At 34.5% G+C, this 25,935-nt stretch overlaps 1 protein-coding gene across 1 annotated transcript in view; it reads left to right on the plus strand.

Annotated features, from left to right (window-relative positions):
* Window positions 1-25,935, plus strand: part of NDFIP2 (Nedd4 family interacting protein 2) — a 66,868-nt gene that overhangs the window by 22,469 nt on the left and 18,464 nt on the right. The window contains exons 2-4 of the mRNA XM_008518631.2: window positions 12,845-13,010; window positions 17,589-17,722; window positions 23,088-23,181. Coding sequence (XP_008516853.2) covers window positions 12,845-13,010; window positions 17,589-17,722; window positions 23,088-23,181 — 394 coding nt within the window. The remainder of the gene's footprint in view (window positions 1-12,844; window positions 13,011-17,588; window positions 17,723-23,087; window positions 23,182-25,935) is intronic.

Raw genomic sequence — 25,935 nt, forward strand, 5'->3', positions numbered from 1 at the left:
CAATATCCAGGAAAATTTTCCATGTCTTCTTGTTCCACATAAGGAGGAGTAGGGGGAGGATTAACATTTTTGTTTGAGAGGCCTTTGAGGGATGTAGTGCCATCCAGGGAATGCTGGACTTCGATTAAATGTGGGTAGATCATTTTGTAAAGTGACTGAAGGTATAGAGCTTTTTAATGATCATATAGGGTTTCTAGCGTTGAGTGGAAATTGTTGGAAGCTGGATTGTAGAGTTTTAGGTTAATCTGTTTGTTTTTATACAATATATTGTTTGATTTTCTTACATATACCATTTTGTTTTTTCATTCTTTTAAAATAATTTTAGACTTATAGAAAAATGTGGAAAAAATAGTACAAAGAATTTCTGTATACCATTCACCCAGTTTCCTCAAATGTTGACATTTTCTTAGATTTGCTTTGTGATTTTCTTTTTATATGTATGTATATATACACACATACGCAGGCTATATTTTCTTCTGAAACATTTGAAAATAAATAGCAGACGTGCTATCCCTTTACATCTAAATATTTCAGTGTCTATTTTCCAAAAAGAAAGACATTCTCTTAAAAACTACAGTCATTTGTGTCAGTTTGAATTCATTGATTTTTATTTTATTCTCTTGGTTATAATTTGATACTATCCTCATTTATTTTGAAGCTCAGATCATCCTGGATTTGACCCAGTAGAGTCTCTTTAATTTGCTCCTATGTCCTTGTGACATATCCCTATCATTTTTGCATTTTCCTGCCATATAACTTCTATATAGTGTGAAAGTGTCTGATTTCTAGAGTTTAGTTTGCATTAAGGAAGTACTGTTTACACTTAATGCATAACGTTGCAGTGGAAGAAAACTGACCAACACAATCGTCATTGCCACAGAGGCTTACTGCTGCTATGCTGGGTGCTTAATGAGTATTTTTTGCAGAGTTGTTTGTGGAAAGTTTGCAGAATCCTTTATCAACTGGGTTGTTAAATAAAGCTGTTGGAACCTTGGTGGCATGTTGCTCACAATGTTAGTGTGCCATCCTTATAATTGGAGTTCTAAGGAAAAGAGAGTATTCTGTAAAAACAGAATGCCTTCGCAGATTATGGGGATGAATATATAATGTGATTAAAAACTAGTTAAGGCAAAAGGGCACCATGAAGAAAACTCTTTTTATAGGTGAGAAAGAGACAAAGAAAAAGCCCTTATGAATCATTTTGACCTCTAAATGAGTTTCATTAGAAAATCATCATACTCAAACAGATACATATTGGTGTTACTTTATGTATTAGTACTGTTAGCTGATTCATGGGAAATAACAAGCACGATCACTTCTGGGCTTATGTACCTGACTTTGTTTTCTTGTAAAGATGATAATGGTTATAGAAGGTTGCTAAGTGGATGTAGAGTCTGTGACAATTTTTTTAACTATCGAGAGATTTTACAAATGTCAGTTTTCTAATTTATAGAAACTTATTCCTTTAAGTATAGATGGAAATCTCTTTAACATAATACATTCTGTCCTACATTAAGAACAAAAAGAATGTTTCCTTCTTTTATTTCTGTTCTAGAGAACTTGCTTAAAACAAACAAAATACAACTTGCAAGCACCCATGCTGCCCATTTTGTCTGTTAACAGTCATTTTGAAACTGTTAACATTTTGTCTTATTTAAAATTCAAATCATATATGATTTACACACACGCAATTTTGTTACTTCTTTAGCACTGTATCATGAGCATTTCCTTATGTCATTAAGTATCTTTTTGAAACCGTACCTTAAATGGCTGTAAAATATTCCATTATATTTATATGGTGTGTTTATTCTATTTTGGACGAATAGATTGTTTCCAGTTTTCCATTATTATAACACTGTGATGAACAGCTTCATAAAGAAATCCTGTTTTAAGTTTCTGATTAGTTTTCTTGGGTGTAGTCTTAAAATGGCGATTACTAGGCTAAAGTGTGTGTGTTTTTGTAATGATCTTTTTTATTTCTGTAAAAAGTAATATGTACTTATTTTAAAGAACTCTGGCAGCATAAGTACAAAGAAAGAAGCAATCTAGGCACCCATATCTCACCAACCAGAAATAGCTTGTGTTAACATTTGGTGAACATCATTCCATTTGTGCTTATAGACAAGAATAATGTTATAAGAATGGGATAATGCTATTTTTAAAAATGAAAATATGAAATATGATTTTGTTTGAATTTCACAGCAAGGAAAAAAACTTTAAAAAACTGCTGAATTCTAGATAAAGGTTTCTTTACCTCAGAACCTAGCAGTTCTGTGGAATTTCACTAAAATTAAGAAAAAAGTATGAAAACTGGTAAGAAATTGGAGTAATTTTTAAAACTGCATGTTTTAATTTTAGATGTTAGAGATTAAGTGTATGCTGTGAAAGATGAAGTGAGTGGTACTGAGATTTCTCTCGTCTCTTCTTTCCCTGGTTCCTGATTTTTATGTTGCTTATATTTTTTCTTTTTCAGGGCATATAATGTTTACTTTCTGTTTGTCAGCAGCCATTTAGTCTTCAGCTCTATATTTAGCATTAGTGCTGTACTGAAAAGGATTCAGTGCTAAACACCAGATCTTTTCCCACTGTTTTTCTGTTTCTTTGATTTTTATTTGATTAATTTCCTGATTGCCCGGTTTTCATCATGGAGTAGTTTTTTCCTAAGGACTCATAGGTGCTATGTATACTTTATATATGGAAGACAACTTGGCTAGCTTGACTTTTTTTTTAAATGTGAACAAAAAAACTATGAAACTTTTCAAACAGAAAGAATAGTGCAGAAAATAATGTAAAAGATAGTTCTAGATCCACTGTGGATAATAGATGCTAGTATTTTGCCATATTTGTTTCAGGTCTTGAACATTTTTACTTTTTTTTAAAGCAAGATAAGCCTTACATTCATTCCTTCCTCTTCCCTTCCTTCCCTTCTACTGTCTTGAAGTTGGTGTATATAGTTTCTGTGAATGGTTTTACTACATATATGTGTGTCTGTTTACAATAGATACTTTAGTTTTAGATTACATGAAAATATATTTGCTACAGAATTTTACTGTTTTATACTTTTTTAGCTTGCTTTATTCACTTAGCATGTTTTGAAGATTTATGCTGATTCATATAGATCTAATTCATCAATTTAAAATGTTGACTTGTATTATATCAATCATGGAATAATATTTATTCATTTCTTGCAGACCAGACAGTTGTTTTCCATGTCTCACTATTATAGGTAGTACTGCCACGAGTATTCTAGTATGTGTCCCTTTATGTCCACGTGTGAGGGTTTTCTAGTGTTGACATCTAGAAGTAGAATTGTTGGGTCCTCCACACTTTCAGCTGTAACAGGAATTGTGAAATTGTGCTTCAACTTTGTTGAATGAATACTCTTCCTAGCAGTAATTCAACTCCTACTCCATCCTTTCTAACACACAGTTTTTGCTTCTTTAATAATTGGGAATATTTTCTTTTTCATTAATAATTTATGTGCCTTCTGTGTGCTGTTTCATTTCTTTTGTTCAATAAAATTTGGTTTTCCCAGTGTTTTCATTTTTACTAACTTGTATCAAAAGATCACCCCTTTTGTAACCAGTTTTTGGATTTTGTAAGCAAGACAGATACAAAAATATAAATAAAAATTATAGTAGTAAAAAATATAAATAGTATAAAAATATAAATTATAACAGTAAATTGCTTTTTGATGAATAAAAGAAGTCCTGTGTATGAACATTTGTTACTGTGCTGTGCTTTAAGTCACTGATGCTTCTTTCATCAGTGTATAAAGCGTCAGATAGTTTATCTCTAATCCAGTAAGCTTAGCCTTGCCTACTATTTTGTGGTTGGTGAGGATGGCTTCTGGTGATTTTTGTGACATTCTTTACTGTTGGGTTTCTTGTCTAGCTGTGGTAAGAACGACTGTCTTTAGAGTCATTGTTATAAAGACTGGGTGGTGTGCAGCTGGAATTATATTCTTGTTTAGGATGTATAATTCAGTGATCTGTGTATGGTTTTTGAAAAACAGTTTTATTCAGTAAACTTTTGGGGGGAAATATTTGCTTATTAAGTTATGGTAACTGCCTACAAAAATTGAATGATTAAATATTTCAAGTTTCTACTATGTGTAAAGCAGGTGGGAGTCCTAGGAATATATGAGGTGTGCTTCTTGATTTTGAGATGTTCAGTGAATCCGTTACTTGACTCAGCTCGCTACTGCATTTTGGTAAAAGAAAGACTGCAGGAGGCTTAGAGGACTGTATGTAATATGAAGCTTACTCTGTGCCCTAAACTTTACTCTCTGTTTTAGGGGATACCAAGATGAATAAAGCATACTTTCTAAATTTCGGAAGCTTGAGGACTGATTGGCAGGTAGAAACATTCCCTAATCTAATTAGAAGTTGCCAGGGTCCCTAAGCCCCCAGGGCCTCATGAAGCACAACACAAACTTACAGGTGGTAGTTTCCTGGAAGGAAATGGTTGCAGTTAGAATTTACTAGCTCTTGTTTTCCGTTCTTTTGCCTGAATAGGTTTGCTTTTAAAACTTCTTTTTTTTTTAAAAAAAAAAGATTGGCACCTGGGCTAACAACTGTTGCCAATTTTGTTTTTTCTACTTTATCTCCCCAACCGCCCCCCCCCTCCCCACGTACACAGTTGTATATCTTGGTTGCACGTCCTTCTAGTTGTGGGATGTGGGACGCCGTCTCAACGTGGCCTGATGAGCGGTGCCATGTCCGCGCCCAGCATCTGAACCCTGGGCCGCCGCAGCGGAGCGCGCGAACTTAACCACTCGACCACGGAGCCGGCCCCTAAAACTTCTTGAATGTTTCGATTCTGGTTGCTGAAAGGGAGCATATTGCAAGTCTCATATCTCTTCTTTTATTTTTACTGTCCTTTAATGTCTTGAATCTCAGTTCTTTAGTATGAGTATACTCTTCAGTCAATTGTGCTTTTTAAACTTTACCAGTTACCACATTTTCTGACTTATTTTGGTGCATGCAAATCAGAAACTTTCTGGAGAATCTGTCAAAGTGTTCTTATTTAGTTTGATTATGAAAACAGAAACAAATTAAACCTTTCATTACAAGTTGCCATTGTCATTATATTTATCAATGCCTATGTTGAATAGAATATCAGTGTGTTAGCTCGTAAAAATCAAAGCACTGGAATATTTTGAAAACTCAGGATTTGAATAGTTTTTGTAAATTCAAACATTATCATTTGAAATTTCTTTTGCTTCAACAAAATGCATGGGAGCACCTTCTCTGTTGGGATTTCTAAATTATGGTTCCCACGCCATTATGGAAATCTTAAACACTGGAATTGCTCTGTATCGTTATTTCTAATAAAGCATAATTGGGTGGAAGGCAGGTTTGTCTTGGAAATTATTCATCTATGTTAATTTATTCAAATACTAAAAAGTGCCATGGTGTTTCCTCAGCTGTGTTGAGGAAGGAAGAGAGGGTCTCATCTCCCTCCCAACTTTATCTGTTTCTTTTCTAGTCATCAATTCTCCCCCTACCATCAGGAAGGAGGGCCATGCTGGTTGGGAACTAGTTGCTGTGCCAAAGTGGAGAGAGTATTATCCTGACCGATGGAGACAGTCAGGGCCTAGTCTTGGAATGGGGTGGGTTCAGTCCTACCCAGATTACTGTAAATCTATAGTGAAAAAGGGATGGAAGGGATTTTAGGGAGACGTTTACATGTCTCCACAGATAACCTAATTGCTTAAGACCTCAACACAGTCACTAATGAGTATATCTCAAAAAGCTGCTTGTATTGTAGAGAGACAAAAACCCAAGTTAGTGGCCAGGCTTTGAAGTAAACTTAAAATATGTTATATGTAACAGATATTTTAGTATAAAACCACAAAAGGTGTGGTTGAACATCTTCCTGTGATGAAATATATAGACATTTATGGCATACATTATGGTCTTTTCATGAGAAATTGGTGTGAGCTAGATTGTTGGATTATGAAGAGATTTTGAGAAGATAAGAGGAGGCCAGCAGAGAGCAGTGTCCTGAAGCTGGACAACCTTAGATGAAAGTATGAGAAGGTGCCAACCCAGCACACTCAAGTATTTTTCTCTCCTCTTTTTTTGTTTTCTCTCTTTTTTTTCCTTTGAGGTCTATAAGATCACAAGCTGTTAAAAATCTCTGTTAAGAATATATTGACCTATTGATAAAGAGGCAAAATTGTAGGGCAGATTTGTAAATACATATTTTCTTGGGTAAGATCTGAGTAAGCTAAACAGAATTTTGAAAAAGTATCTTTCTGTTGATATTTTATAACAATTTAAGAATCAGGTCAAGTATTTGTCATTTTTAATTAAAGGACTATGAACACAACTAATGAATGTGCCATATAGAGCACTTTGTTTTCGAAGAGGGAATCTTAGGATCCAGTATATTTACATTGCAGTTTTAGCATATAAAAAAGAATTTAACAAGAGGTTGAATTCTTTTGAAAATAGAAATTTATATAAGATTTTTATCCCATCTGTTTGGCTTGTTTGTTCCTTGGAGGTCTTTGGGATGCAAGTATGCTCTAACTCTTTCTCCTTTCACTTACTAAGGTAATAACTAGCTGTTAAGAGACTTCAAAATACTTAAGTTAGCAGCATTGTTTTCTCTCAGGTCTGTGACTGGTGACCTGTATTGCATTTTCCTTTCATTTTTACCAAGGCTGAATCCAGATACTTTGGAGCCTCCTTTTATTTTGACAGTGTTCAACAAGACAGATATGACCTCCCCTTTCCAGAGCTCTCACTTTAGCTGGCAAAACAGATTGTAAATGACTGATTACATAAATAAGTGCTATTTTGATAAGTGCTCTGAAGAACAGAGTGTTTTAAGATTACGTCTGAGAGTCCTAATCTACTTTGGGAACATAGGCTTTCCTGAGAACTTAATTTTAAGCTAAAATCTGAAGAATGTGCTAGGCAGTGCAATATGGGAGGAAAAGAATTGAACATAGATAGCCCAGAGCCCTTTTTTATATGTGAGTTATGTTTAATGTTTTAAGAAATGAATTAATGAGTAGATATATAGATCTGAAGCTCAGAAAAACAGTCTGGTCTGACAATATAAATTTGGTCTTCTATTCTTTAATCATTCTATTACCTCTAATTATGCCACTCTTTATTTTTCCTTAAAAAGACAGATACAGATTCTGATTTGCATTCTTCAAATATACTTTTTGTTTGGTTACAATTCCATGTTGTGTCATTTTCAACAGAAAATCGCATACACATAAACCTAGGGAAGCTATTGTAGTGATTTATAAAATGTATTTTGTGTTGGAGAAGGTTTTTATCATAGAATATAGTGTTTACCTTAACATTTTTGCTTCTAAGACATACCAAACCAGAAATTAGAGGTTTTATTTTATTACATTTTGGTTTTATTTATTAAAAATTTCAAATTAGTTTATGTTTAGGGTGGCAAATTCAAGTAGTAGAGAACTATGAAGTCTCTCTCCCCTACCTGCGGCTCCTTGCTCTTTCTTGATTGTACATATGTATTACCCAAATAACATCTCTCTTATTATTTAAAAAATCCAATTATGCTCTCTATATACTTTTCTACACCTTTCTTTCAGTTGACATATTGTAAGCAGACAATAGCAGTTTTAAAATGAAACAGAAACTCTTATTTGTTTAAAAGGCAACTTAGTTTTGCCTTGATAAAATATCTGATGACACTTGCTTTTAAACAGTTGTTTTGTAAACTTATTCGGGTGATGGAGTATCTGGACCTCATGATGCTCTTTGTGGAGCACCATGAGATAATGATATTCTTTCATGCTAACAAGAAAGGTTTGCTAGCAGAAATATGCCTATGTTATGAAATATGAAACCACAACCAAACTTCGATACTTTTGAAAGAAGCAGCTGAAAAGTAGGCATGATTTGCCAACTCTGAGGTTTTTCATTAACAGTCATTTGTTGCTTAGACATTCTTTCCTAATTGTTTGTATTTTTTCTTTGTCATGTGATAGCTCTCATTTATAGAAAAGTATCCAGAGACAGCAAAGGTTTAGTGGAAACCATATTTGGGGAAAAAACCCTAAATTTAAGAAAATTCTGTTAATTTGCTTAGTGGCATGTGTGTGTACATGAGGAAGACTGCTGTAATTCAGTTTTATTGGTAGAAAATTTAGCTCCATTTGTCAAGCAGCAGTGTTTTGTGGGAATCTGTCTCTTCAGCTGTTGATTTAGAGCCCTGGGGCTATCTGCAGAGATTTCTCAGCACCTGCTATTACCTTGTCCTCGGGAGCATAGATAAGGTAGCTCACTTTCTTCTTGGGTGATGAAAATGAGTCGCTTGACTCGTCCAGTAGGTTTTTATTGCAGCTCTAATCTGTTTTCTTCTCTAAATTAGGTATTAATAAGGCAATATAGAATGATAGAGACTAACATAATTTTTTCTTTTAAAGATTTTATTTTTTCCTTTTTCTCCCCAAAGTCCCCTGGTACATAGTTGTATATTCTTCGTTGTGGGTCCTTCTAGTTGTGGCATGTGGGACGCTGCCTCAGCGTGGTTTGATGAGCAGTACCGTGTCCGCGCCCAGGATTCGAACCAAGGAAACACTGGGCCGCCTGCAGCGGAGTGCGCAAACTTAACCACTCGGCCACGGGGCCAGCCCCAAGACTAACATAAGTTTTTATTAGAATTATGTTATCTTAGAGTTGGAAGGAACCTTTGTCATCTATTAATATCATACAGAGGACAAGAATTCCATTATATGTAGGTTGACCATATAATTTTTTTTGAGAATGAAGAGATGGAGAAAATGCTAAATTGAATGAAGCCCTGGATCAACAGGCATATCGTGGGACTGTTCTAGGGAAAACAGCTGTATGGTCATCCTAATTATACATCAGCCTTGCCTGAAATTATTTGTTGCTTCACAGAAAAGCTAGGACTAGTAGTTAAAAAATTAAAAAGTCCTTTTATAGAACTAAAATTTGTCTCCTTACAGCTCCTAACTCTTCTTCCAGTTTTGCCCTGTAGTACTAAACCTAGTCATAATATGGTAGCATACAAAATATGTTAGCTCTTCAGATACCTTTTTTGAATTGAGGTAACATTGGCTTATAACAGTATATAAGTTTCAGGTGTACATTATTATATTTCAGCTTCTATAAGACTATGCTGTGTTCACCACCAGAGTTCTAGTGGCCATCCGTCACTGTATGTATGTGCTCCTTTACCCTTTTCAACCCCCCTCACTCTGGTGCCTTTTTTTTAACACAACTTAAAATTTTTTTTTCAAAAATCTTAGTTCTTTTGTTGTATTTATGACCTATGCCCAAATTGAAGCAGAAAAGAAGAGAAAAGAAATGAGAAGAAAAATGAAAAAAAGGCCATACTAACTGGCGGGCCCACCAGGCTCTGTTACAGGGCGCTGTTCACCAAACACCACTCTATAGCACTTCCATACATTCTCATCTTGGTACATTTAGAAAACATTCAGTGAGGTCTCTAGCTTCTCAAAGCTTCCAGTTATTACATTAATATTTTATCACCTTAACATAGAATGAGGGGCTATAGTAAAGGAGACAGGCCTGTTAAAGGAAAAGAAACAATAGTTATACACAGGAATGCTAGACTTCCAGCTAGAGTTAATCATAATGCTTACAGTTTTCTTATCATTAAAAATACTCAATATACATCTCTAAAGACTAACTGCAGATACATTTAAGAAAGCCTTCTTGTCATCCTTTCATCCTTCAGGCTAAAAAATCATGGTTCAATATGCAACTTTTCATCACCCTAGTCACTATATTAAAGACATATTTTAATTTTCATGTGCTATTGCCCACGTTTTTTCAGAAGGATCATAAATAGGACAAGCTGGGAGGATAACTTGAGGTGAGGTGTGGAGAGGACACAGAGCCCAGTCCACTACTGTATATATGTAGGTCCCACCTTACTCCCCCCACCCCTTTTTTTCGCTGTTTAGATAATCATTAAAGAATGTAAAATAGAACCACTGGACAGCATGATTAAGGAAAAATTTTCACATATAGATTGTCTAATTTGATAAACATGTAATTTGATTTGAACCTTTGTAGGGATTTAGTTACCAAGTATTCAGAGTAGGTTAATTTATAGAGGTACTAAAGATATCAAAGTTACAATATTGCATTTAAAGTAAATTGGAAATTCTATGCTGCAGTGGGTAGAGATTGTTGACTGAGCTGCTGTTGGGTTTTACTGTTGACTTGTAGCAAAAGTAATTTTGCTACAATTGGACATTTTGGAAAAATAAAACTGGAGGTGTTACATAGGGCAGTTTTACATACGTACATAGGGTATGTTTTACAAATTCCAAAGCTTTACTTCTGAGATCATATGTAAAAGTGTCTGTAGTTATTCTTTTTATTGTAGTTATTTGAATATATTTGACAGGTTTTAAAAATGAGTTGGCCGTGCTGGAGAGCACATTTATGTATTTGATGTGATAAAGAGTGTTTCTTGTGAGGAACTAGAGGAGAGCTGTTGTGTCATGTAGGATTGTTTTCTGTAGTGTGATTCATCTCCCTTTGCAGCATAATAGTAGATATGGAAAAACGGTTTCCTCTTTTGACACCTTCACTGTTAGTCACTTGTTTAATTGATATTGCTAAGTATATATCTGTACTTTACTTTTATTTGCCTTAACTTATTCATCTAACGTTTTTGTTCCTAAAAGTATCATCAAGATGACTAAATTAGAAATTCTCCTGGGTTGCTTGTAATGGGAAACATGGAAGATGCTTTGTGACACCGGGGTGGAGTGTTGCTGGTCAGGATGGTGGTCATTTAGTGCCTACTTGGAAAAGTGCTGCAAGTAAACGTTAAGCTCATACAAAGTTCACTTTATGGTTATTTGGCCTTAGAATTCAGTCTTTGTGAATGGATTTTATTGTATAAACCTTGATGTTGTGGAAAAAGTTGTCTTACTAACTTGAGAAATGATTTTAGCTATGTTTATGACAGTTTTGTTAAAAATTATAGTACATTTATGAACTCACAAAAGTGTTTTGTTAGTGATCACTTACCAAGACACATGCCAACAGCAATGAAGTAAATTGACCTCCTATTTTGCTTTGCATATTTATCTTTTAGTTTTTAGAGGCAAGTGAATGACTACTTATTGGACTGGTAGAGAGCACCACAAAATTTCTGTTTTTGAGTCCATGAAATAAAGTATATCAAATAAAAGGGAAGAAGAGGCAACTAGTATTTATTAAATGCCTTCTCTGTGTTAGGTGTTATGCTAGATGCTTTCTAAATACTGTTTTACCGTTCTGTGGGGAGTTTGGCTGCTTTCAGAACTTACAGGTGGAGAAGACACTGAGGCACAGAGAAGATGAGTTTATCAAAGTTCCTAAAAGATGGAGCAAGAATTTGCATGCTCCTCTTTCTAAACTCCAAAATGCATGTCCGTTTCACTACATCACAACATGGATTTGTATGTGTACAGATTTGCTCTGTGACAAAATCTTTTGGGGGGATTATTTTTAGCACTGAATTGCTTAAAATAACAGGAATAAATTAAGATACAAAAGTTGCATAATGTTGAAAACCTGTGTTTTCTATTCAAACCAAGATTTTAGTTATTTTTAAATTATCTTAAAGATATTTTAATAAGACCTGTTTTCCAAATATATTTAAGGCTCAATTATAGTACCTTTTTGATGAGTCACTTTTTAGAGTATTGATGCTTTTGGTTGACCTTGGATTAGTTTGCCTGTGTGTAGTTACTACTGCCTCCTAAAGAATGACCATTTAAAAGATGGCCATAAATGAAGTAAGAGGTCTGCGGCCACACTGCTCGGGTGTGATTCCTGGCTTTACCTTCCTAGCTGTTGTGATGTTGGAAAGTTACTTTAAGCTTCTGTACTGTCGTTTTTTTTCCCTTTTAATTTGTCAAATGGGGCTAGCAGTTTCTATTTTACAGGTTTGTTGTGAGGATTAAGTGAGTTAAGTTATTAAAGATCTCAGCATATTGGGGCTGGCCCCGTGGCCGAGTGGTTAAGTTCGCGCGCTCCGCTGCAGGCGGCCCAGTGTTTCGTCGGTTCGAATCCTGGGCGCGGACATGGCACTGCTCGTCAGACCACGCTGAGGCAGCGTCCCACATGCCACAACTAGAGGAACCCACAACGAAGAATACACAACTATGTACCGGGGGGCTTTGGGGAGAAAAAGGAAAAAATAAAATCTTAAAAAAAAAAAAAAAATTTAAAAAAAAACAAAAAAAAAACAAAAAGATCTCAGCATATTATCTAGCACTTACTGAGATTTCAGTAAATTTCTTGTGATGAAGAACATTTTCCAGAATTTTATATATATACTGACTCTTTTTGCTTATAAGTAGTTCTTTTGGTATTTGAGAAAACCTTGTTAGAATATTCCATGTTTTTGGAAAGTTTAAACATTGTTATTCCATTTCGTTAATTCAGTTTATATTCCCAGTTATTCTAGATACTAGTGTAATAGAAATGGTGTGGTACTTGTATTATTAGGATTTTACTTTTCTTTGCGCTACGCAGTGATTGATAAATGATAGACAATATTTACAGTAATATTGAATGAATTTAAATCTATTTGTAATCATGAATGTTTTTTCTTTATAAATTCTTAATGGTTTGAACTTCATCTTTATTGTAAAGAAACTCAAAATTCTAAACTTCTTAAGAACTGATTAGGTCTCTTGAAATTATGCTCATCTTTTTAACTGCTGTTTTACTTTGTTTTTAACTAAAAAGTGACCCTTGCCTGAAATGATCTTCATAAATTAGCTTAAAATTCTAAAAAGTAATAATCAGAGTCACCTTAATGTTTCCTTTTTGCTTTGTTCTCTTAGCTTCACAATGAAGAGGATAATTCAGAATCGTCTGCTGTGGAGCAACCATCAACTTCCAACCCAGCACCACAGGTTGTACAGAGCACCCCTTCAGCAGCAGTACTAGAAACTGACTCTTCTCCTCCACCTTATAGTAGTATTACTGTGGAAGTACCTACAACTTCAGGTATTGTTGTTTTTAGTGTGAAACCACCAGTAATATTTTTAATAGTTTAGCTTTTTTTTTAAACGTAGTTTTGTGTAGTTAAATCAAGTCTGTTAATGGGGTTCTTTGAGTTTATGATTTTTTAAAAAAGGTTTTCCTAAGGATAGTTTCTAAAATGTTTACTTCATACATTACTTGTCTCATATTGTTGTTTTAAAAATTAATTTAAAAGTGTAGCTATTTAAACTTCCTTATTCTCACTAGAATCTTTTCCCAATGGACTAGTATATAACTTTTGGAAGAAATAAATAAACATATATACATTTATGCACACATGCATATATAAATATACACACATACATGCATATATGTGTGTGTGTTTTTATCTACTTACATAGTCGTAAAACAAGGAGTTATAGATGATGAGTGTGAGTGGGAATGTGGTGAGTATATGTGAATGGAGATGAAGGGTATATCCCATACAAATGGTAATCATTCTTAGATATAGGGCGGTGATTCCTGCTTGCTACTGTTCATCTGTCCTTTCAGGTCATTCTAAAGAACTGCCCTCATCTATTTCTTTGGCCACAATTTGTATTTTCCCAGTAATGCTAAGAAATTAATCACTGTATAATATTTTAAATACAATTTTGTATATTATTTTAAATAACCTCTGCTGTTATAAATAAATAAACCTCTGCATTATTATAAATAAACCTCTGCTATTATAAATAACCTCTGCCTCATGCCAGCTTTCTCTGGTTACCCTTTTTGCCTGTCCAAATTTTATCAAGATCATATGGGATGTGTAAAAAGACTTAATATTCCTTCCACCAAATCTATTTCCTTTTTTATGCAGTTATGAAAAATCATCTCCATGGTGTTCTCACTAGTTAAATTAGTAAATGCTTACTCCTTCTATTTGTATATAATGTTTGTTGATCAATATGCTTGTCCTGTGCCCAGTTTGGTGCAGTTTTTATATTGATTTATATCAGTTTTATGGGTCTTTGCCCATAATATTTAACAGATAGATTGGTGGTTGCTAAAATTTATTATGGGCTAAATTTTCTTCATTATTTTTCAAGTTTACAGAGTATAGTGCAGTGAATTTGCTACCCTAGATTTTAAAAAAAATTTGATGGTAATCTTGAGGAAGGAAAATCCTAATGATGTCTGTGTCTGAATGATGGAGGATGTAAGAGTGAAATTGCAATCTCTTTGTTGTGCTACCATTGCTATTGTCATGTAACAAATACTTGAGATCTAATGGAGTAAAATAGCAATCATTGATTATTATTAATTCTCATGGTTTTGGGGGTGGACTGGGCTCAATTATGCACTTCTCTCCCAGGGTCTCATATGACTGTCGTCTGATAGTGACTGGGGCTGGAGGCATCTTTCAGGCTTCCTTATTCACCTATTGGCAGTTGATGCAGGCTTCAGCTAGGGCCTCAGCTGTGGCTGCCGGCCAGAATGCCTGCATGTGGTCTCTTGTTGTGGCCTGGGGTTTCACAGAATGGACGCTGGGTTCTAAGAACAAGCATTCTGAGAGAAAGCCTGGTGGAATCTATATTACCTTTTATGATATTGCTTCAGAAGTCACACAGTGTCACATCTGCCACATTTGGTTTGTTAGAAGTGAGTGACTTAATTTAGTCCTTATTCAAGACTCTTGAGGAATTAGTCTCCACCTCTTGATGGGAAGAGTTTCAAAGACTAGACTAAGGTTTAAAACTACCACAACTGCACACTGCCTCTTCCTCCACCACCAAACCTCCTTTGGCAGTCTTCCCCGTTTCAATAAATGGCTCCAGTAGGCCAGAAAGCTTGGACTTATCTTTTTGGTACCTTATAAAATTACGTGGTTTTTCTCCTTCAAATTTTGATATAATGAAGTATATTATTAGTACATTTCTTATTTAAGATAATTCATCCCTGTATTCCTGGAATAAATTCTGTTTGTCATCATGTTCTAGTCTCTTCTGGATTTAGATTTGTTAATATTTTATTTAGAGTTTTTGCAGCTTTATTAGAGGGATCTGTAACTTTTTGTACTGTCTTTATGGTTTTGGTATTAATTATTATGGAAGCAACGTATAATGAATTGAGAAGCTTCTCATTTTTCTGTGATCTGGAATAGTTTTCATAATGTGGCATGGCATTTTTAAAGATTAGATAAATTTCAACTGTAAAGCAAGTTGAGCCTGGTACCTAGATGTTCAGTTATTCTCACAGTCTCCTCTGTGATCACTGGTCTTTTTTATTTTTTATACCTGTGTTAAAAGGCCATTCATAACTATAATTGAGCACAAGAGCTGAGTAATTCTAGAATTTTGAGTCTCTATTTAATGAAAACTATTGATATTGTTTTTCTGCAGCTTCTTGGTCAGTACTGTTGTATTTGAAGCGTAGGTCGTGCTGGTTTTCTGTGGAGACTGTTCTTCAGGAGGTCACTTTATGGCTGGTTTCATAGATCTGAGCAACGTCAGTAATAATAAGTGACATTTGTATAATGCTTCACAGTTTACAGAGTCCTCTTGAATACTTTTCTATTTCATCCCATAATAGCAAGTGATAGCCTTTCTGGGTCCATTTTATGGATGAGAAAGTGGAACTTCATAGTGCTTAAGTGATTTGCTTGAAATCACACAGCTTCTAAGAAGAGGAGCTGGAACCAGAGCTCCCCAGACTTTAACTCCTATGGTTGAGATCCACTGCCTTAAAGGGTAGAAGAAAAATAAGTAAAACTAACATGTAAAAATTAAACCTGTAGCATTTTAGGCTCCTTCCCAACTTTCATCTCTTACTGGTGAGGATATTTTTTCCATCTTGGGTGTTAAAACTTTTCACAAACTTACATTAACTGTTGTTAATGTAAAAGATCTCATCTCCTTAGGAATGTATGTCATTGTTCCAGTTTTTAAAATTTACATTATTAATGTTTTTGCCTTAGAATTCGTCACCATTGTTTTCAGTTAAATTTTGCTTCTTCTGTTGTCTTCAGTACTAAAGAAATCTACTTGATTGTGTATGGTGTTTTTACATCCTAATAATAAGTCTTTTCAATGAATTTGTGACTCTTGTGTCCTGTGGTGGATAACATTCAGTGTTATACTTCTACTACCACTTCCTGTCGTTAGATTAAAAATTGCCTAACTTCAGTTCCTTAGCTCTTATTGATAGCATTAAAAAAACTTATTTTAAAACCTGTATGTTAAAACATAATAGGAAAAATATTATTAGAGTGAAATGTGTTTTCATGTTAGAAATGTAAGAAATTCTGATAAAGATAGAGAAAATTATAAACCAACATAGAAAATATAAAAATACTGCTGTTATAATAGAGGAAATCACAGAAGTGATGTTGAACATTGTGATATATACTACTTTAAGAATCTACCTGTATTTCATGTCCGTGATTCTACCGTAAGTTTAATCAGTTGATTGACCTGTATGTATCATTTTGCTTACACTACTTAAGTTTGGCACTAAGTGTTCAGTTTTTTTTTTTTAAATTAGTAATTTGTACTTACTATTGTAATATATTTCTGGAGATCATATTTCAACAATAGTTTACAAATTGAGGAGAAAGAAATTCTTCATAAAAGAAAAGTCTAAAGAGCAAGGTAGATATGAAAAAAACGGGAGGAGAAAGGGACAAGAGTGAAGAAGAATTTAAAATTAATCTTTTAGGAAAGAAATACTGAGGAGCCGGCCTGGTGGTGCAGTGGCTAAGTTCGCTTGTTGCACTTCGACAGCCCAGGGTTCGCCAGTTCAGATCCCGGATGCGGAGATGGCCCCGGTTGGCAAAAAGCCATGCTGTGGTAGGCATCCCACGCATTAAGTAGAGGAAGATGGGCGTGGATGTTAGCTCAGGGCCAGTCTTCCTCAGCAAGAAGAGGAGGATTGACAGTAGTTAGCTCAGGGCTAATCTTCCTCAAAAAAAAAAAAAAAACTAATAAAAAAAAAGACAAGTACTGAATTTGCTTATGAGATTTGAGCAGTTGCTAAAACTGACATGTGTAGAAGATTAACCTCATATATTATCAGAGAAAAGTGCTTGGAGTGAGGAAATCCCTGGGTTCTGCCACTTGCTGGTAGTGTAATACTGGGCAAATCACTTAGCTTTTTGAACCCCAGAGTTGCTAAGATTAATGTCTATAGAAATGGTATTTTAAATAGTTAGTACTATTTAAGTGTTATTACTTCTGATATTTGTACTTTTTTTGCTGTGAGGTTATGGGCAAGTAAATTCTTTAACCAGGGCAATAGGCTTATAGAGGATGCTCACATGTGGTGAGTTTTTTACCTCCACTGTCTTGCACAAATTTTCCACGTCTCATTCTTGATGTTCTTATTTTGTCTTTCAGCCTTTAGATGATATTATTAATCTTTTCTGTTTATGATAAAATGTAAGATTAAAATAATATGTATAATTGCAGTAGTAATTTGTATGTTATATATCTTATAGGACTACAAATAGCAGTATTAATCTTTAGTGGCCTGTTGTAAATTATTAAATTATATTTTTGGCTATAAAAATTGTATTAAATAGTTTTATTTTAATGGATATCTTTTTTAATCTTTTTTCTTCAGATACGGAAGTTTACAGTGAGTTTTATCCTGTGCCACCTCCCTACAGTGTTGCTACCTCTCTTCCTACATATGATGAAGCTGAGAAGGCCAAAGCTGCTGCAATGGCAGCTGCAGCAGCAGAAACATCTCAAAGAGTAAGAAGATTTTATCATTTCCTTTTGAGAATATTATTTTTATTAATTGACATGTACATTTAATAATATCAAAAATAGTTCTTTGTGTTTGTGTGCGTAGATTTTGTTTAGTATTTTCTCTGCTACCACTTATGTGTGTCATTATTTTTGGATGAAATTAGCACTCTCCTTCTCCATTCACCTTCTGCGTTCCTTGGTCTCCTCGTTTCTATCTCCATTTCTGTTTCTGTTGATCTTCCCCTGCACCCCATCTTAGCTTGTGGTCATCCTAGACCTTATCTTTACCGATACATTTATCACTTGCTAAAGTTTGATTTCTCTCACCTTGTGTCCTGACCTTTACTACCCATTCTGACTCCTTCACTCTAGTTACCCCCATCCCATCAACCTCTTCACTGTGGTGTCCTTATTTTCCTTCTTTTATAATTTAGATTTTGTGGTCCATAAGTAATTATAGATCATCTTTTTTTCTATTCGTATCTTATGTATTAGCATAGCTGGTCTATTGACTATGTGTGAACTCAAGGTAGATTAAGTTACAAGAGAAATAATGTACAAGCCTTTAAATTATGTTTGTCAATTCACTTTGGGTCTTTGTTGTTTTTTTCCTTTTAACACTTCCCATCCTAGAATTTTGGAATAATAGTCAAGGATTCCACCTGCCCTTTTTTCCTCATCTTCCTGTCTTAGTAATAGGGTCAGTGATACACATGTATGTTATTACTCATTCTGATGAAAAGGATTGGCTGTCTCAGTATAGAAGAATCGTTGAGATGCATGTATGCTATTCTACAGGCAGGTAAAAGGTGGAAATTATCTACATTTTAGTGGGCTGCAAGCAAGACAAGTTTGTTGCCCTTTTTTTTTGCTTCAAACTTTAGAAATAGCATTTCAGATCCCTGGATTCATCCCATGTCGTCAGGAAAAGGACACAAAAAATCACTTCACACAGGAAAGCTAGAATTAGGTGAGGGGCAGAGGGAGAGAAAGGCGTTGCTGTGTACAGCATTCTCTTCTTCCTGCCCTCAGCCAGTGCCTAGCGAGTAGACTATCTATGGGTGAGAGTTTTTCCTGGATGGGTTTCTTTCATCAGCTACAACCCTTTCCATACCTACTCCCATGCCCATCCTCCCACACATACACAGTTAAATGTCAACAATAGTTTTGGGCACATAAGTAAAGACAGTAAACCTGAAATTTGTTATTTATGCCTTTTCCCTCTGAGGGGGAAGTAAGTCTCTGTTAAAACAGTGGCATAAATATATATCATTCAGTAAGGATTTTTGATACTGGGAAGGGAGAATCATAGAAGAGGAGGATAGATCTATAAAGTGTGGAGTTTCTATCAAAATCAGCTCTAGATTGCTCAGTGCATATGTATTTGTTCATGAATTTGTATACATGCACACATTCTCAGTGAAGTAGAAGGACAGTAACTCCTTTTCTCATGGAGTATTTCCCTAGAGATCTTGGAAATGGCAACGGTCCTTAAAGGATCTTAGAAACCTTGGGTCCTCAACTGCCCTAACTTCCACAAAATAGATTAGAACTCGAGAGAGAAGGTAGAAAGCATTAAGTCTTGCTCTCTGTGCTTTGAGAAAAGCATAAAGGTGATTCTACCTTTTGGAGAGAAAACTCTGAAGTGTTACTATTCCTTCCCTTCACTGTCATCATTCCCTGTGTCTTGTTTTAGAAAGTAATGTGATCCCCAGCCTGTATTGGAACATGTCCATAGAGAAAAGTGTTCTGTTTCCACCTGCTTCTCATAGCGTTGTAACTCGAGCCTGTAAGGATTGTGGAAAGTTTAATGGAAAGCAAAACAGAACTGTACACGAGAGAGGTCCTTGTAAACAATCTTTTAAATTCATCACTTTGTAACTCAGTGCTCCAGGACCCTCTTTCTGCAAAGTATGATTGAGTATGAGTTTCTGTACCTGATTCAGATAAAAAACTGGCCTGATTGGCATCTGAGTATATTCAGTTGTAAATGAATCTCAGCTGGATTGTCATTGAGAGACTGTAGGTAACCAGGAGACCTGGAAATACTGTTTTCTACAGTTTCCTATTTCTAATGTATAGGGTTGCATGTATAGTTATGGTTGGTTAAATAGACATATGGAAATGAACTCATTTTTAATATTTCTATGATAAATATTTGAATTCCAGATAATTCACTTTATAAAACTTTTAAAACATAGCTTGTTCATCAGTCTTATAACTTTATAGTGGGTAGGGTTTGTTTTTTGTACCCTGTTTTAAATTGTATGTCAGTAACTTGTCTTTTGACATAAAAACTAGCACTTGACGAATTGTGAGCAAGTTCAGGACAAGGACCTTGTGTTTATATTTCCAGCACCTGGCTCTTATCTGGCACATATTTGGTTCTTAATAGATGACAGTTAATTAAGTTAATGAATGCTTTTTTAAAAAGTTAGCCAATGTGGGAAATTAGGAAGAAGAAAATACCACAGTGATTCTATTACAGCTCTTCATTTTAAAATATTTTGATGTCTTTTACCAGTTTTAGGGTTTATAAATCAGTGTTGAATGTAGTTGAAATTATTGTATAATTACCATCTTTTATTCTTTAAACGTTTTATATAAATATTTTTCTGTTATTTTAATGCATGAGTTAAATTCCATGGAATCAATATACTATAAATTAGTGGCCATTCCTCTTTAGTGAACAATTAGATTATTTTCAAATGTGTGTTTGTGTGTGTGAGTGTTTTCCAATGTTAATGTTGTAAAGGACATCTTTGTGCATATATCTTCTATAGTTTTTAAAATGATGTCCTATGATAAAATCTGTGGACTAGTGTTTCAAAAGAGTATGAAATATTTATATTCTTGCCATCATATTGACAGTGGTTTTGGGGGCCTCATACTGTGCTTTAATGTTTATTTCTTGAATAAACTTGAAATTTTATAAAATTTTATTTATATATTTAATTATTGCCAATCATTCTGTTTACTATAAGTGAGTTGCCTAGGATATATGTTTGCAGAGGTGAAGGGATCTTTTTGCCCAAATAATGAGCAATATGGTTTTGAAAATCTTTTTCTTCTAGGAAAGCTACATGTGTAATGAGCCTACATGATTGGATGGAAAGGAAATCAGTGTCCTGGATTCAAGTCGTGCGTTGACTAATTATGTGCTCTTGGGCAGGGCACTTAGCTTCTCTGAGCCTCTGTGTGTACTAACACAAAATTGAAACATCAACACTCAACTGAGATTATGTATATGTAACATGGAGATAATGTATATGTAAATCAGATCATGTCACTTGTCTGATCAAAACCCTGTAACATTTCCAAAATCATGCAGTAAAATCCAAGGTCCTTAAGTGGACTCTCTGACCTCATTTCTTCCTATTTCCTCTCTTATTTACTCTGCTTCAACCATACTAGCCTCCTTGCTATTTCTCTAACATGCCAGCTGTAATCCTGTCTTAGGACCTTGGTGCTGGCTTATTCCTGTACCTGAAATACTTTCTCTATGAGATATCTGCATGGCTCTCTTACCTCTCCCTTAAGTCTTTGCTCAAGTGTCACCTCATTGAGGCCTATCTGACCAACATATTTAAAACTGTAATCCTTAGATACTGGCCCAGTGGCATAGTGGTTAAGTTCGTGTGCTCCATTTCAGCAGCCTGGGGTTTGTGGGTTGGGATCCCAGACAGAGACCTACACACTGCTCATCAAGCCATGCTGTGGCAGCATCCCACATGCAAAATAGAGGAGGATTGGCACAGATGTTAGCTCAGCAGCAGTCTTCTTCAGGCAAAAAGAGGAAGATTGGCAACAGATGTTAGCTCAGGGCCAATCTTCCTCACCAAAAAAGCAAAAAAACCCAAAGACCAAAAAACTGTAACTCTTAATTTCGTAGCATTCCTAAATATCCTTTTCTTACTTTTTTTTTTTTGCAGTGTATTTATACCTTTTAGTAATTATATAAATAATTTATTATATCCTTCTTGTCTGGCTCCCCCCACTGGAATATAGGCTCCAGAAAGACAAACATCTTTGTTTTATCTACATTCATATATCTCCAGTACCAGGAAGCAGAATCTTGTGTAGAAGGGATATTCCATCAAGATTTGCTAAATATTGAAGGCAATCAGTGATAACAGGTTTTGTGTATACTTTCAGAGAAGTTCTCTGCATTTATAAACAAATATATTAATATGTTAGTATATTATTTCTGTACACAAAAGATGCCGTGCTGTAATACAAATGATTTTTACTCAGTATATTTTAGAAATTGTCATTAGAATATTAACAACTTTTCTCTTTTTTATTTACTTTTAAATTTTTAAGTTGTTTTTTGAATTTCATTGTATAGATATGCAATAATTTATTTCATTGGTCTGTCAAGAATTATGAACAGTCTGAGATTTTATCCTACTTGCAAAATAACTGATTAGCTTGTCAGAGTTTTATGGGTGCTGGCAGAAGACATGAGACTGCTGGATCAGAGACAAAAACTCTATTATTCACAGAAGTAGTAGTAGCCAGAGTATTAGCATTTTTTCACGCCAGTTTCCTGAGCCTCGCTATCCATAGGGCAACTCAAAGAGGGCCAAGTGATGCCTCCACATGCAGTGTGGAACCCTGCGTTTAGGGAACCCAATATTTTCTAATGGTTAATAAGCATGCCCACATCTCTGCTCTGGAGGGAGAGACTGTCTCTTCCGAAGCCATCTGCTATATAAACATCCTCAAAAGGAAGTACAGAAAAAAGGCAGCCAGTGCCTCTATCTGGAAGACATGCAGAAACATCAAAGACTGTTGGAGAATTATCTCCTGACAATAGTCCACTATTGATGGACATATATTGTGTCTCATCTATTGCTCTTATTAGCAATTGCTGCAATGAATTATCTTTATTACATCATTTCTTGCAGGTAGGAATATATGTGTATATTTGTACAATATATTTCAAGAGCTAGAATTGCTGAGTCAAAGGGTGTGTGCATTTTTATTTTGGTAAATATTGTCAACCATAGAGGTTTTACCAATTTAGACTCTACCACAGATTATGAAAATTCCTCTTTTCCCTTTGACACTAATGTGGCAATGTCACATCTGTCTTTCTAGATACCATTTTCATTAATTCAATGCTATTCAATTTTTATCTTTTTTGTGTTTATCTTTAAAACTATTCAAGGGTGCCCATGAAAAATTAATATTTGCTAGTATTTTTTGAGTAAATACTGTTCCAGACATTGTAGTCATTATCTCATTTTGCCTATGTTACAGCAAATTGAGGATGCTAAATTTTATTTAAATTCTTATCTTTACGCTTAAGGTAATAAAGTTGTAATTACTTTAGCAAGCTCTTCTAATGTTATATGTTTCACAGATTCAGGAGGAAGAATGTCCACCAAGAGATGACTTCAGTGATGCAGACCAGCTCAGAGTGGGTAATGATGGGATTTTTATGCTGGCGTTTTTCAGTAAGTGATCTGTCATTCCCAAACTTTTTTTTGCGTTATGTTGGCTGTATGTGTATTTAAAGTAACATAGACAGTGAGGAAAGGTAAATATTGTTAGTGGGTGTCTACCTTGTTTAAAATGTAAATTGTTTCTGATTCTGTATTGTGTGATCATATGTTACAGTATGAATTCTAGAATTTATTAAATGCTTATCAGATAACTATGTATTGCAGTCATCGTGCTAGATGCTGACTGTATAGAAATATATAAGCATATTTAAGCTGAATATGTTTTTGCATGAGAAATGCTGCATGTCCGTTCAGTGCTGTAGGAGCATGGAGAATGAAACGAAATTCTGCTTTTGCAGCAGAGGACTTCCATGTAGAGTCTTTAAGCAGGAGGAAGGGTTGGAAAAGGAGATATTTTGGGCAACTGGAACAATGTGATTTGAGACACAAAAGTAAGAAAATATGTCTTATTTGGGTGGAATGGTGAGTAATTAGAAGACTAGAAACCTAAGTGATATTTTTTAACATCTCGTAAAGTTCTTAATTTAATATTTGACTTATAGAGTAGACTTAAGCTACTGGAGGGAAGACTGTGTTAGTCTTCATTATATCAATTCCTAACACAGGGATTGGCATGTAGTATACTCAGTAAGTAATATTATGACACTCAAACTGTTTAAATTGCTAAACTCAGTTTTGGAAACCCAATATTTATATAAGTAAATTTATCAGACTATGATGTAGTTAATTTCTGTCCTCAACTTGGTTAAATGATCGAGCTTTCATACCTTCTTTGATAGAATGCTGGTTTAATTCATTTTAACTATAAGGTTTATTTTGATAATAAAACTGAGGAATAGTTTACTTATTTAAAGTACCACATTCAACTTTAAAAATAGAAAATACAGAAAATACATACTTCCTGAGTTGAGTTACTTTTGAGTCTGGAAATTCACTTACTTTTTCCTCTATTTTGAAGTGGTTTCTTGCTTCCTTTCATTTCATCAGCTAAAGAATAGAAGTGGATAACCACTCAGAAATGGCTGAGTGGATCAGCAGGCAGTTATATTTTTCTTTTCAAATGTGCTAGATTATATTCAGGTTGGCAGCCAGCTAATAATGTATATGCAAAATTTAAATCTTGTGGTTTTAGTAACAATTTGTAGTTAAATATGATGTTAGGTGCAATGAAAAGGAAATGAACACTTTGGCTACAAATAAATACTGTTTTATACTATTAGTTTTATACTACACCACAGGCTGGCCCCTCTTTTAAGAAATCTTAATTGGAAAAGAAAGAATTTAAATGTTTTGTACTTTGTATAGGATAATTACCTGATTCTTAGGAATAAAAACATGTTATTTGAAGGGCTGGCCTGGTGGCATAGTGGTTAATTTTGCACACTCCCCTTCGGTGACCTGGGGTTTGTGGTTTGGATCCCAGGTGCAGACCTAGCACCACTTGTCAAGCCATGCTGTGGCAGCATCCCACATAAAACAGAGGAAGATTGGCACAGGTGTTGGCTCAGGGCCAATCTTCCTCACAAAACAAAAACGACAAAAAAAACCCCCATGTTATTTGATATTATCTAAATGACTCAGCTTAGTTATTATTTCTCTATTTTTGTATTTCACTTAACCCTGCTATCTTCTGTTTAATCTTTGTTTTTTTAGATTTAAAAAGATTTTACTGGTTTAACAGTGTTTTAAATGCATGATAACCTAAACTCTTGGTTGGCTTTATTTTTGGCCAGTGATGGTATATTACTTTATAAAAATGTAAATATATATTTATATTTAAGCTATTTACTGTCAGTTATCTGACCTTTACTACCTTTTTATTAAATTATGTTTCTGCAGCTTATATTTTATGCTTCCTATTCTACAAATATTGCACCAATATTATAGAAGTAAAATTATGAATTATATTTCACTTTCATTTCCTGATATATTTTTTCTGAGAGTCTGTGGGCCAGTGTTTAAGCTTATTTTGCTTTGATAAGCATGGATTTATTTGTAATCACTACCATCTAGTGGCTGTTCTACAAATTGCAACTTACTGTATTTTCCATGCTCCTTAAACTGTATAGAAGCTATTATCTAGATTCTGTTCTATTGTATTTTTCTAAGGTCCAGAAATAGATTTTCTTTAATGTGGTTTATAACTTAAACATTTCAGGTTATATAAGTTATGCAAATAAAACTATAATGAATATCAATAAGAATATTTTCATTAAAACTTTTTATTGGTTTAATTCTTGCCTTCTCTGTTTTAAACATCTACATTTCAGTCTCTTAGCACATATAACCCTAAAAAAAGTTTACTCTTAAATTTGGTAAGGTAATTGCATTTTCTTGTTCAGAAAATGAAAAGAAGTACATGTATATAATTCCTGATAATTTTTTTGCTTCTCATAGTCCCTTGAAGCGTCACCACAGAATGCCTCATACCTGCTTAACGTGCTTGTACCTGATCTTATTTTTAACAGATTTTCTCTCTAAGAGTATGGAAGTCAGTTAATTAAAAGCTAGAAATTAAAATTTGGTTCGTTGGATAATTGACAGTCCGTAGAAATGACCTTGAACTCTAGGGTTTAAAAATGTAGTGGACTCTGTTTAGAAAACTTTTCTTCTGAAGTTTAGCCGTTTGTACCATGTGTGCATCTTCACATCAGCGTGCTGTAGTAATAATTGATCACCTGCATTATTCCCATTTTAGACTTGAGGGAAACATAATGAAAGAGCAGTTAAGTTATTTGTAACATT

The sequence above is a fragment of the Equus przewalskii genome, chromosome 16 (genome assembly GCF_037783145.1).
Source record: "Equus przewalskii isolate Varuska chromosome 16, EquPr2, whole genome shotgun sequence".
Taxonomy (NCBI): Eukaryota; Metazoa; Chordata; class Mammalia; order Perissodactyla; family Equidae; genus Equus; species Equus przewalskii.